At 45.3% G+C, this 12,261-nt stretch overlaps 1 protein-coding gene across 1 annotated transcript; it reads right to left on the bottom strand.

Moving 5' to 3' along the window:
• Nucleotides 1–1,797: 1,797 nt before the first annotated feature.
• Nucleotides 1,798–12,013, bottom strand: ntd5 (ntl-dependent gene 5). The gene is made up of 8 exons (XM_080501434.1): nucleotides 11,936–12,013; nucleotides 10,644–10,778; nucleotides 10,057–10,248; nucleotides 5,600–5,723; nucleotides 5,053–5,129; nucleotides 4,019–4,201; nucleotides 3,102–3,299; nucleotides 1,798–2,275 (listed from the first exon to the last, which is right to left on the bottom strand). Exons 1-8 carry the CDS (start codon nucleotides 12,006–12,008, stop codon nucleotides 2,193–2,195), a joined length of 1,065 nt encoding a protein of 354 aa, XP_080357560.1. The 5' UTR covers nucleotides 12,009–12,013; the 3' UTR covers nucleotides 1,798–2,192.
• Nucleotides 12,014–12,261: the final 248 nt, after the last annotated feature.

Raw genomic sequence — 12,261 nt, 5'->3', positions numbered from 1 at the left:
CCGTGGGGGGACAACAATTTTGATTCTTATTGGTTGGCTGCGCAGAACAGGCACTCCAGTCTTGACTGTAATTGGCTGCCTGAGCCCACCAATCGCACATGTTTCCTGAGAGGCTGGCCTTGAACTCCCGCCCACCTCTGGCTTTTTCCCATTGATTGATAGAGCATCTTGCCCGATGGTCAGTGCTGCTTTGACAGGACATGGCTGGAGGTTACCTGGTACAGTACAGGGTGAGCTTTTGTCCTCTGGGTCCAAATAAACCTCTGTCTCTGGCCCTGATCCCTCTCCACACTGGCTGCCATTTTGGACATCCAGGCTGCCACTGGTCAGGACTGAAGCCAACTGAGAATCCATTTTGGGGCATACCTATTTATATATCTGTAAAATAAAGACAAAATTAGAAAAAAAATCAATCAATCAATCAGGGTAGCAAATTCAGAATGAGAGACAAACAATGTCAAGTGAATTTTGCTCATGATAGCACTTGAAGGGAGTGTGATAAATATCCTGGGGTAACAGAAACAAAGTCTGGAGGATACTGAGATCAAGTTTTGTTAAAAAAAAACAAAAAAACATAATGAGTGATTTTGTGATTATAAAGAGCCCACATAGTGAGCAGCCTGCTTCCTCAGGCCGCAATGTAAAGGGACTCATTCACCCTCTTCCTCAACAGCTGATCTTCCAGCCCACGCCGCTGGTTACATCGAGTATACAGCCCAGGGATGATTTTTATTTTTATTATTATTATATCGAGGGGTCCACCCACAAAAAAAAAAAAAAAAGGCACCGGAGAGACGTCCGGATGCTGCAAGCGGAATGACACATCCCGTCACATCCCGTCACCCCCCCCCCCCCCCACCCCCCACCCATCCACATGCAACATACATGATCATAATAATAATAATAATAATAATAATAATAATAATAATAACGTCTCGATATTATTTCGCATCTGTTATTAATACCCCCGTCGCCGATGTGCACGGACCAGCCTGTTAAATTGTTCATGAGGATAAAGCGAGCAGTAGTGCCCGTGGAGAGGACGCCATTACGCACAGTCCGAGGTCCGAAACGCCAATATCCGTCGCGGCGCGCGCGCGCGTGTGTGCGCATTGACAGCTCGGACCTGGGACCACCGCGGCGTCCCGACGCGCCCGCCACACGAGACAAACGTGGATATTTACGCACACAGGCGCGGCGTGAAGCGGATCCTTCCCGTCGCACCGGAGCTTCCTCGGACCTACAGCCAGCCATTTTAAGAGCCGAGGGTCCGAGACACCGAGAGCGCAGCTTTTCAAGGACCAAACTTTCGCCCCCACCACCACCTCTCTCTCCACCCCCCTTCTCCCCTCCCGGCACGTCGCCAATGTCCGCAGCCCCCGCTTTGCCCAGAGCCGGCGGGAGACGCGCCGGACGCGCCTTCGATACGTTTTTAAAACTGTATTTGAAACTGTACTCCACCCATAGCCTCGCTGCATAGGGACTGGCTTACCCGAGCTGTGGATATTTCCGGAGGACCAAATATGACTGTGCAGTGTAAAGGGTGATGCTGCGAATGCTGAGGGAGGGAGGGGTCAAGGGGAGTTGCTATGGTGTCGCAGCCTACCGGGTCCGACCAGTGGCCATGTTCAGCCTATGAGTACTGTTGAACCTGCAGCCTGCAGAGGAAGGCTCCCTGTGCGCCTCCCGGCCCGGGGGTGGGGAGGGGAGGGGGGAACAGCAGGAACAGGGCTGCAGAGGAGTCACACAGGAGCCAGAGAGCACACCGGTTTCCTTTCCACATGATTTTTTTTATTTTTTTATTTCAAATCACTCACATCATTTCAAACTTGCAAGCCGAGAAGACTTGCTGCGTCAGGTTTAACAGAGGGCAGATCACACAGTGAGATATCACAGGGTCGTTTATGAATTAGATTATTACATTGAATATAAGTGGTACAGCACGTGCTGATGCATTATACACGCATCACCACGGTGGCCTATGGTTTGCGTCTACAAGCCGGAGGAGGATCAACGTAATAAGTTTGGAGGAGGTCTTGCAACACGATTGCCTGTATATATTGATGTCAGCGTGTAGCAGACCATAATCGTTGCACAGACGGTTAAAGTGAAGCTGCGGGGGGATGTAGGGAGCTGGAGTGTCTCAGGAAGTGTTCATGTTGTGGCGCGGCGTCACGAGCGTTGGGAGGTCGTCACTCCAAGTCACCAGGCTCACATCCTTCGATTTCTGAGACCAGTCGGTGAGGGAAGAGTTTGTACTGCAGCCATGTGGGCTCTGAAAAGCAAGGAGATGGTGCATGAATATCCCAACCGTCAGAGCCAGTCACTCATTGCCAGATAGGAGTGCTAAACATGCGGCCTGCGAGCCAAAACCAGCCTGCCAGAGAGTCGATTCCGGCCTGCGGGAAGTGAGCATTTACGCACAAAGCATCACCTTTGATCTCTCGGTCAAAGAGACTGCAATTTATGATGTATTCACTGGAGAATTTAACTGTCTTAGTAAAAGTGGCAGATGTAACACTGAGACCGGTGCCGAGAGCTCAGGAAGGGAAAGTCAATCATTAGTTAGGTAGCGTTAACAACACAGCTTGTGAGGAGGAATTTGTAAAAAAAAAAAAAAAACATGCAGGTGGCTGCAAAAATGGCATGTCCTGAGAAACGTCAAGTTTTTGCTTTGGCTTGAAGAGAATTACTGTGGAAGATATGATTTCAGATCTGTTGACAGATTAGCCAAATGAAGCACATGTGAAGTGATTAAAAAAATCTATATTTTTCGATGCATCAGAATACAAAGAGTAAATAGGAGTCACAGGGTCATTTGCATTCGACACTGCATTTTGAACCATGACGCCTTGTTAAAAGTGATGTAATGTTGGAATTGCACTTTTTTATGATTTTGTGAAAAATATTGAATTCAATATAGATTTTTCTTCTTTTTTTTTTTTTTTACCAAAGCTGTATTTGTATTCATTTACACGAAAAGATCTTGAGGTTTTTTTTGCCATTTTGCTACCATTTTCCCGGACAGTTCTACTCGGTATCACATGAGGCCCCTGAATTAGAAGAGAGCGATTTGCCCCCAGTGGGTTGTGGCGTTTTACCAAGGTAGCAGGCTGGCGGCTGCAGCTTTCCGTCGAAGCAGGCCTGGGTTCCAGTGAAGCTGCACTGCTTCCGAGCGTGTTTGCAGAAGAACGTCACATTTTCTCCGTGGGGAACCATCGCATCAGTAACGTCGAATGGCCAGCGCTTCACTCCGCCAATCACCACGCGGCTTCGCTCGGCAGGGATGAGACAGCGAGCTGTGAGAAGGATCCACAAGGCATGGAAGTGTCGTACACGTCAAACAGTGCTGCGTTGATTCATGCACGTTTCTAATGATGTCGAGCTTTTCTTTAAAGGAAGACACTAAATATAAAATGACAAAATGTATTGTATTCTCACATGGTGAAAGTTTTTAGATCAGCTGTCTTCAAGGTGCGAGAGGACGAGTGGACATCCCCACTGTCCCCATCCCCAATTGTCTCCAGGTTTTAGATGATGTTTTTCAATAGGTTATAAAAAGCATCAATCTTTCCAACACTAGTCTTTGGCTTTTTCAATTGAGATTGTAACAATTTGTTTTAATTTACTCTGTTAATATTTTCTTCACGTTTAATCAATATTATTTCTGGGAGTCCAGGGAACTTCTGTGGCTCGGGGCCTTGCTCAAGGGGCCCACGGTGGTGACCTGAAGAACACAAGCTCGCTTCTTCAGCCAGTAGGCCACCACTGTCCTTTACACTTATGATACTGCACCAACGCTAATTTAATATCATTAGAATTTAGTGTGATTTAAATGAAACCACCCTGAAGATGTGCATCGTAATTAAAAAAAATTTATAAATATACTTATTTGTTTTAATCAGGATTACTTTCAAAACAAATTGAAGCTGCTCTCTGCCCCGCCATTGGAAAACCACTGTCTTCAAGTTATGTGTGCATTTTCCATCCGTTGTGACATTTGAATAGTACAGGGCACCTCTACAGTGTGGCGACGGGGCGCTCCAGCTGCCGTTGGGCAGGCAGGTGATCTTTTGCGCTCCGTCCAGCAGGAAACTCTTCTTGCACAAATAGTGGATATCAAAACCGACTTCATATTCCGTCTTCTGGACGGCCACCACATAGCCCTGCTCCACTTCCTCGGGGGGCTGGCAGAACACCTCTGACGGAGTAAAACAAGCAGATTATTCATATCATCAGTTCATTTTGCTGCATGGGCGCTTTGATGATGTTCAAAATGAGCATTTTGGATGGAGACGAGGTGAGGAAAGACAGAATGTAACCATCAAGGCCTTTCGGATGAAGGAATTCGGCAGAAAGGTGTAGAGCGTCAGCCAAATCAAAAATGCAAATCACATGATCCGCTTTGGCTTTTCCAGTCGGGTGAAGTCAGAACACAGACCTTCTCGTTCTTTTTCAGTCGAGTTTTTAACCAGAAGATCCAAATGAAATGTAGTTCTCTTCCTACTTTTATTTAGTTTCAGTTCTCTCAGCACTTCACCTGCTCTTTGTCGTGGTTTTGTACCTTGACACTGCAGCAGCAGCAGCTCAGTGTGTTTTGAAGTCTAATCTTATCTTTAATGTTTTCCTTTTTTTCTATATATGTAAAACCAGGCTTAGTCATATTTCCCCCAGCATGGTGTAAGAATTCCAAGCTCAATGGAATTACAAGGTTTAACCACAAGATGGCAGAAAAGCTCTGTGAAACAGGGGCAAACAGCTCAGAAGCCTGAAGGACGGTGTGTTTCTCTCTGCTCCTTTGATTCACTCTTGTCTTCAATATCTGCTCACACATTATTACACGTGCATTACAACATATGGCAAAACAATTTCCGGGGCCGATGAAGAGCAGTTGTTTGCCCTCTCTACATATCTATCCTTGGTTCATCTTTTCCAAACAGCCTTCAGGAATGTGGAAAGTCACACAGGAAGAGAAGAGAGGATAACAAAAAAAAAAAAAAAAAGGCACGTTGACGTGCATGAAGGCTGAAGGAGCCACTTCTGCAGACTTACTTTCACAGGTGGGGTGAGGATACTGCCAGGTCTGATTGTCCTGACAGAAATTCTCACTGCTCCCCACTATTTGAGCCCTGCAACAGAGAAACAAAATGAGAAAGAGTGACGGAGGCAGATGGTAGTGTGACATGTACAGTACTGGCTGTTAAGGAGCTTCATCTGAATAAAAGTGCTGAAGAAAAGGTGTCAATGATTCCCTTTTTTTTTTTTTTTTTTTTACTGTCTCACTTTGAGAGTGTCTAAATGTTGTGTGCACAGTTCTGGCTGACACATCCACTCAGCCTCATCCTGTCAGATGAGTCAGTGTGTAAAGGGGAGTCAATACAAGATTAGACAGTAATGACCCAGTTCGCTCAATGGAGAAGTCGTCAGCTGGGGGATCAAAATGAATTCCCTGCCATTCACACCTCTTTCTGTATTCAAGCGTTCCCTTCACTCCCTCCCCGCTTCTTCACACTCCGTCTCCATCCTCTCACTTCCTCCACTTCTTCCTCTGTACCATTTCAGTTTTTTCCAGCTTCGGGAGAATTAACCCCACACTCACCCGGACAGGCAGCTGTAGTGGATGGAGGCTCCGACTGCAGCGTCGCCCTGGATGCTGAAGGTGGAGGTGACTTCTTCGGGCAGAGGGCAGGTCAGGGCAGCAGCAGGTCCAGCAGACTGAGCCTCTGTCATCAACAGAGGGAGGGAGGCGGTGAGTGCAAGGTAAGACCTCAAAGAGTTACCTATCACAGAGATAATTCAAGCAAAAGCAGGAACACACGCTATAAAAAAAAAAAAAAACAGAGTGAATGCCGAGGAATAGTCTTTTTGATCCGTGGAGTTTTTAAATAGCATGTGATGAAAGATCCCAGGTAATGTACTGACTCTTCAAAGAGAAAAATGCAAGGAAAGCATCACTTCGCTTCTTGACTTTTTACCCAATCGGCACCAGGACATCTTGATCTTGCTTGTTTGCGACCTGATTAAAATAAATTAGATCACCTCATTAGATGAGAAGAAATGTAAAACATGTTGGCCATATTATAGCACAGTGCCAGACAGTAAAAGCTTATTTATAGTTAGCACTTTAAAATACCATGAAAAAGGTCTGTCACGAACCGCACAAACGTATAGAGATACAAAACCTCACCTCCAACAGTATCTTTGCCTTCGTCATTTACTCCACACACAATCCCAACACCAAATAAATTAAACGCCAAAAACCTCGTAGCGTCATCTCATCAACCGACTTGTGACATTTTGTCAGTTTATGCTACAAACAGGCCTGATTTCAAATGGTTAAAATACACCTTACTTGAAACAATGTCTAGACTATGTGTAATTTTTCATATTAAAAAAAAGTTTAAGATCGTGTGACCCAGGTCTGATCATTTCAGTCGAATCAATGGTGCTGAATGAGCGTTGTAGATGTCCAAGGCCGGCCCTGCTGATGGTGCACATCAGATTCTTGTTATACATTCCTGTTGACTGCACAATGGGCAAACATCTTCAATGCACGATGAGTCACTGAACATTTCACACTGTTTTTCAGGAAAAGAAAATTCTAAGGGAATTCAAGATTACAGTGATACTTATTTTTTTAACAGATGAAAAGATTAAACAAGTAGCCCAGAGTTTTAAAATGTTATTTTTTCATTTATTGGGTGAAAACTATGTTGCAGTGAAATATTTTTTCCATTTTTTGCCACTTCTACCTGCTCTTTGTCTCCATGTTCCTTCAATTCAGTTTTATTGATTCTACTCTTTGACTCTTTCCCACTGTTACTGTAACAACTATTGCTGAATAAAATTGTACATATGAAACACTCAAAGCATTTTACCTAAACGAAGCTTCCCTAATAGGGATGACAATGATACTGCAGAAGTTACAATATAACTAAAAAAACTGTGAAAATGTAACATGTGAACTTTGGTTAATTCTTCTGCAGCATCATGATGATTATCTTTACTTTGTTTGAAGGGAGCAAAATATTATATACTGTACTTATAATTAACAAATGTTGGCATTTTGAATTAAAAACTTCTGCTTGTTGTGGAAGACGTTTGCTACTGACTCAAGCATCAACACACATCCTTAACAACGCCCCTGTTGTGATACAGATGTGTGAACTTTGTGAGGCACCGTCAAGGAAATGCAGCAAATTCAACCAAAGTTGAATTAATGTGTTGTGTAATTCAAAAGGTTAAAGTTATACCAGCTCAGTATATATCAACAATGATTGAGGACATAGTTGATGACTGCAGGTGTCATTAGAAAGGTGAACACGCCAATCAATTAGATAAGAAAGTAAGTATCACAAATAAAACAAACAAACAAACAAAAAAACCAAAAAAAACCAGGAAAGAACCACCACGCTGCTAAGCCATGTTACCTCACTTGACTTGTATTAACCAAGGTTTCTATTTAGTTTGTGCCCCTCAGAGGCGTTTCACCCATTGTGTTAGTCTATTTAAGTTGAAATAACCCATCTTAGGTAATAACTCAGAGTTCGGTGAGCAGGTGAAACGACGCCCTGCACCTCTCCGAGCTCACAGCTCCGACTGTGATTGTATAACACCTGGCACCGTGCATTCCTGGAACTTTGAGAGCATCACGCATGTGGAAATATAAATATCAAGAGTGGAGCTCAGAGAGAGAGGCTGAAGTGACCCGAGCTGCATCGAGCACAGGGTTTGGAAGCTGAACACAGCTTTGAAAGCCGGAGACGGCTCTTGCCTGAGGGCTATGCTAGGTATCTGAAACCGCGAAACGTTAATATAAAAATGTAAAGGGGCCTATGGGAGACGAAGAGTTGCGAGTCTCTTTGGCTGCAGATGAGAGCCCGAAGCCGAGTTCTGTTTTCACATACCGCCCTTCTCCTGCCTCGCACTGCTGCCGCCCACACAAGCTGCGGCACCACACTGCTACGAAGCAGGTATATCAAACTCATCTTTTAAAAACCGTAGAAGGCTGATTTTGAATGAGATGCATCAGGAAACACAAACAAATGTGCCTGAGACCAAACCCGTAGAGGTCCAGCCCGGCTCCATGTAAGCCCTTTTCTATGTTTTTCATTTTTCTTTTTTTTTTTGCTCTGGTTTGTCACACACGGAATTACAGAGAGATATATCCACACTCCACAAACCAAACAGCCTGGAGCTGCACGCTTGTCCTTGGCTCCCATGCATTGTTGAGAAAGACCTTATCAGAGGTCTCAGATGGAAAAGGATGAGAGGAGAAAGAGATGAGAGGAAAAGAGGATGAGAAGAGAGAGCAGAGAAGAGAACGGGGAACAGAAAGGCCTGGAGCAGCATGAGCAAGAGCTCTCTGACTCTCCTGACTGTGATCTGTCGCCCACACACACACACACACACACACTGTCACACATGTGCAATCCACTCCCCCGTACACATACACATCTAATGTATACAGAAACAAAATCTATCGCTCTCTCTCTCTCTCTCTCTCTCTCTCGCTCTCTCTCGGTAAACACACACACACACAGACACACACAGCAGACTCACATTCACACTCTCTCACACTGTGTGCATGCAGCACTGTGCCACTTTGACAGTGATCTGCCACCCACTGCCTCTCAACAGGCATGAAGGAGCTCGACTCACACTCTCACACACATGCAGAGGACACACACAATACAAACACTCTCACACATTCAAAAAACCCACCTACCTTCTGCCTGTCTCTCAGAAGGAAGATACTCTACAACAGAGCAGAGAATTGTATCCTCATTTCACATCTTTGAATAGATAAGAAATCTCCAGGGTGAGACGGGGCCCCAGCTGGGTGGAGGATTTCTAAGAAAGCATTTATTAGAGTAGCTGCAGGTGTGTGATTAATGTGGCGGGCCTGGGAGCTTTAAAGCTGAATTACATTGTTATCGCCAGAGTTGACAGGCTGACTCAAGCAGGACATATTAGCAGGTGCTGCACATTGATGAGAAGTGTCCCGAAAATAAGAAGTATGGATGGCTTCCTCTCAGGTTCTGCTTTTCAGCCCTCACGGCGAACAGCAGCGGCAGAAAGGAGTCACTGTGGCAGAATAGATGCTTATTTTGCACACATTTTTTTGTTGTTGTATTTTTTTAAAGAAAGTTTTACTCTCTGTTTGTTTATTCCTTCAAAAAGTTGGGGGGGGGGGGGGGGGGGGGGGGGGTTCTTAACCCTCTTGGTGGAGATTTGCTCTGTTGCCGCTCCTGAAGACCCCTGGCAGGCTTGCTCCATACTTTTTTCTTTTTCTTTTTTTTTGCTCCATACTTTGAAAACCACTTCTGCATCCCAAGTGTATTTACTTGATGGTTGTTTTTATTTTCTATAAGTATTAAAATACTTTTCACAAGATTGGGACGATTAAGACTTCTATGAACTGAGATTATACCTGCGGTCTGAAATCATCTCAAATGTATTTCTTGGTTTATTGTGTTTTTATCTTTACTGCGGTGGATTATATGTTTAAGTTGAAGAAACAAAAAAAAAGTACATATGCTCTACATTTGAAGTCTTTCATCAGGCAACTCAGAGCAGCACAAATACTTCTCAGTAAGAGTGAGCGAAATGACAAACGTGGTGGCCAAACATTAATCTGAGGAAAGCTGGAGAATGTGCACACATACCATCTACATCCAGCTTCCATCCTCTCTTTCAACATGTCAATAGTTCAGCACTAAAATCTTTGGACAGCCACTCTGAATAAGTGAAGCTCTGGTTGCCATGGTGACATCGAAAATAGGTCCCAGTTGTGCAATGTCTAAGTCGACACAGTCGCAGGGGGGTTTCATTCCTCCCTCTCCCTCTCCACCTCTCTCTCTCTCCCTCTCTCTCTCTCTCTCTCTCTCAGACTAACACACAAAGAGCTGTCCTTGCTCCTCAACCATCGCAAACCTTACAGATTTGCATTCAATAGGAGGAGGTACATGCGTCTCAGCATCACCTCGGCTGGTCAAGGCCTATGGTTATGAACTCCTCGTCATAAAGGATCTCTGACATAAAGGGACATGGAACCTGTGCAGATGGGTTCATCTCCACTCCACTGTCGGTCACCCTGACAACGGCGAATGGTGACATCCAGCCCGCTGGGCAACTTGAATCCCGGCTTGCAGCGCACTTCCAGCAGCGCCGAAAAGGAGTGAGTGGGCGAGAGGAGGCGAGCTTCTGAGTTTTCACTGGGGGGTAGAGGCCAGGGACAAGTGCGACCTGGGGAGAAAAGAGAGGAAAAACAAAAGTCGGGGAGCAAAACATGTTTATAGCCGGAGCCGGATTGTTGCAGCATCTAACAAATGAAATGGTGAACACTTCAAAGACGCACTAATGAGGTTGTGTAACTGGATTCGTGCAACTTGCACATTTTACACGGCGCACAAACATAATAAAGAGCTGGCATTCGCTGCATTTCGAGGCCACATTTTCTTTGCATGATCAAGGCTTTTTGTTGTTGTTGGTTTTTTTTTTGTCCAAGGAAAACACACACACAGATGTGTATTGGCACAGCTGCACACACACACACACACACACAAACAGTTTTAATGGCTGAGCTCACAGTGCTGTTCTCACAGTGACCACCAAGAGTACACATGCATATAAATAGTTACCTGGAGCCACACAGCTGAGACCACAATGGCCGTCACAGAGACACTGGCGCTTGCTGCCACAGTCTTTGTCGGTTTTGCAGGGCCGAGGACACGTCCTCCTCCTCTCCTCTCCCAGAAGTCTCTCCGGACAGGACCCTGTTGGGATACCCACACACCGTCACACCAGTTCAGTCATTGTGCCTTTGTTTACTTTGATTCCATCAATGGCCCCTCGTAAAAGAAGAAAAAGAAAACCCCACTTCTCCAGGGTCATAATAAGATTTTGTTTGCCAGTTCTTTTTTTCTTTCACAGTGAAGGAGAGTAAATGTAGCGTGGGTGGCCCGAGGAACATTTACCACCCAGGTTGCCCGATTATTTACTATTTAAATGATGGGCTTTGTAACGTTTTGTCATTCAGCTATCAATCTGGTATTCTTTTGGAGAGTGAGCATGTTTTTTGGGGTTTTTTTGGACAAACTTTTCTCAAATCTTGGTCATGATTGACCAGAAAAGGTCCACATGATCCCTCCAATAGCCAGAGTTTACTGCTCATTTCCTTGGCCGCTCCCACACAGTATTAAAATGAAATCGTTTTCACTTACTGTTGGTTGCACACTAAACTCAACATCCAGAACACTTCACAGGGAGAGGGGAGAAAAAGAGGGGAGACCATCCGGACTCCCCATTTTTCAATCCTCAGAATGAAAACATGTGTGCTACTGTATTCGCTCGGCCCGCAACACGTGCAACCACAAACATGCATGTGCTGCACTTATGCAAACATGATCATTCTGGGACCGTTTGGAGACATGGTGTACAGTACATATTGTACAACAAGTACTTGTTTGATTAAATAATTCAGAATTATCATGAGATATGGACGAGCATATTGGAAGATCTTAAATCGCTCAGGGTTCGTGATCATCCAATATAGGTTAGCAAACTAGTAGTTTGTAGCAGCTGGCTAAATGCATGCATAAACTATTTACACAAAACGAGATCCAACAGTGACGACGCAAGAAGATCAACAACTTCACATGCAGTTCTATATTAAATAAGTGGCATCCGAGGAATCCAGAGTACAGTTTCAAATCCAGCGTGAACATTATTGCTTCTTCGGGAGTGTTTAAAAATGAGTGCATAAGAACCCTCATGTACAAGATTCTCCCAACACAGCACATCCTCAACCTCAACTGCACAGTAAGCCAAAAGACAGACAAAAGTGCGGTGACAGAGGGGGACACGTCCACCAACGTTTGACCGTGCACACTGAGACGGGTGCTCTCCAAGGTGTGGGTGATGGAGGTCTTACCTGTGTCCTGCAGGGTCACCACCGCTCCAGCCAGAGCCCACAGGGAGAAGAGCAGCAGCAGTGCACAGTCCATGTCCAAGCTGGGCCTCGGATGATATGAGTGAGGGACATGCACGGAGGCAGCATTTTTAAGGAGGGGGGGGGGGGGGGGGGGGAGGGGGGTTGGGGGGGGACAAAGGGTGGGAGAGGTGGAGCGGGCGAAGTGGAAGAGGAGAGGAGGGGGATTCAGAGAGGGATTGGGGGGGGGGGGGATCAAGTGAAAGGGGGTACAGCCCAGGAGCAAACATCTGGTTTGTGTTGACGAGGAGAGAGAGAGAGAGAGAGAG

The sequence above is a fragment of the Blennius ocellaris genome (assembly GCF_963422515.1).
Source record: "Blennius ocellaris genome assembly, chromosome: 8".
NCBI classification, from domain to species: domain Eukaryota; kingdom Metazoa; phylum Chordata; class Actinopteri; order Blenniiformes; family Blenniidae; genus Blennius; species Blennius ocellaris.
The sequence above is the reverse complement of the archived record's forward strand: the minus strand, read 5'-3'. Positions and strand labels throughout refer to the sequence as shown.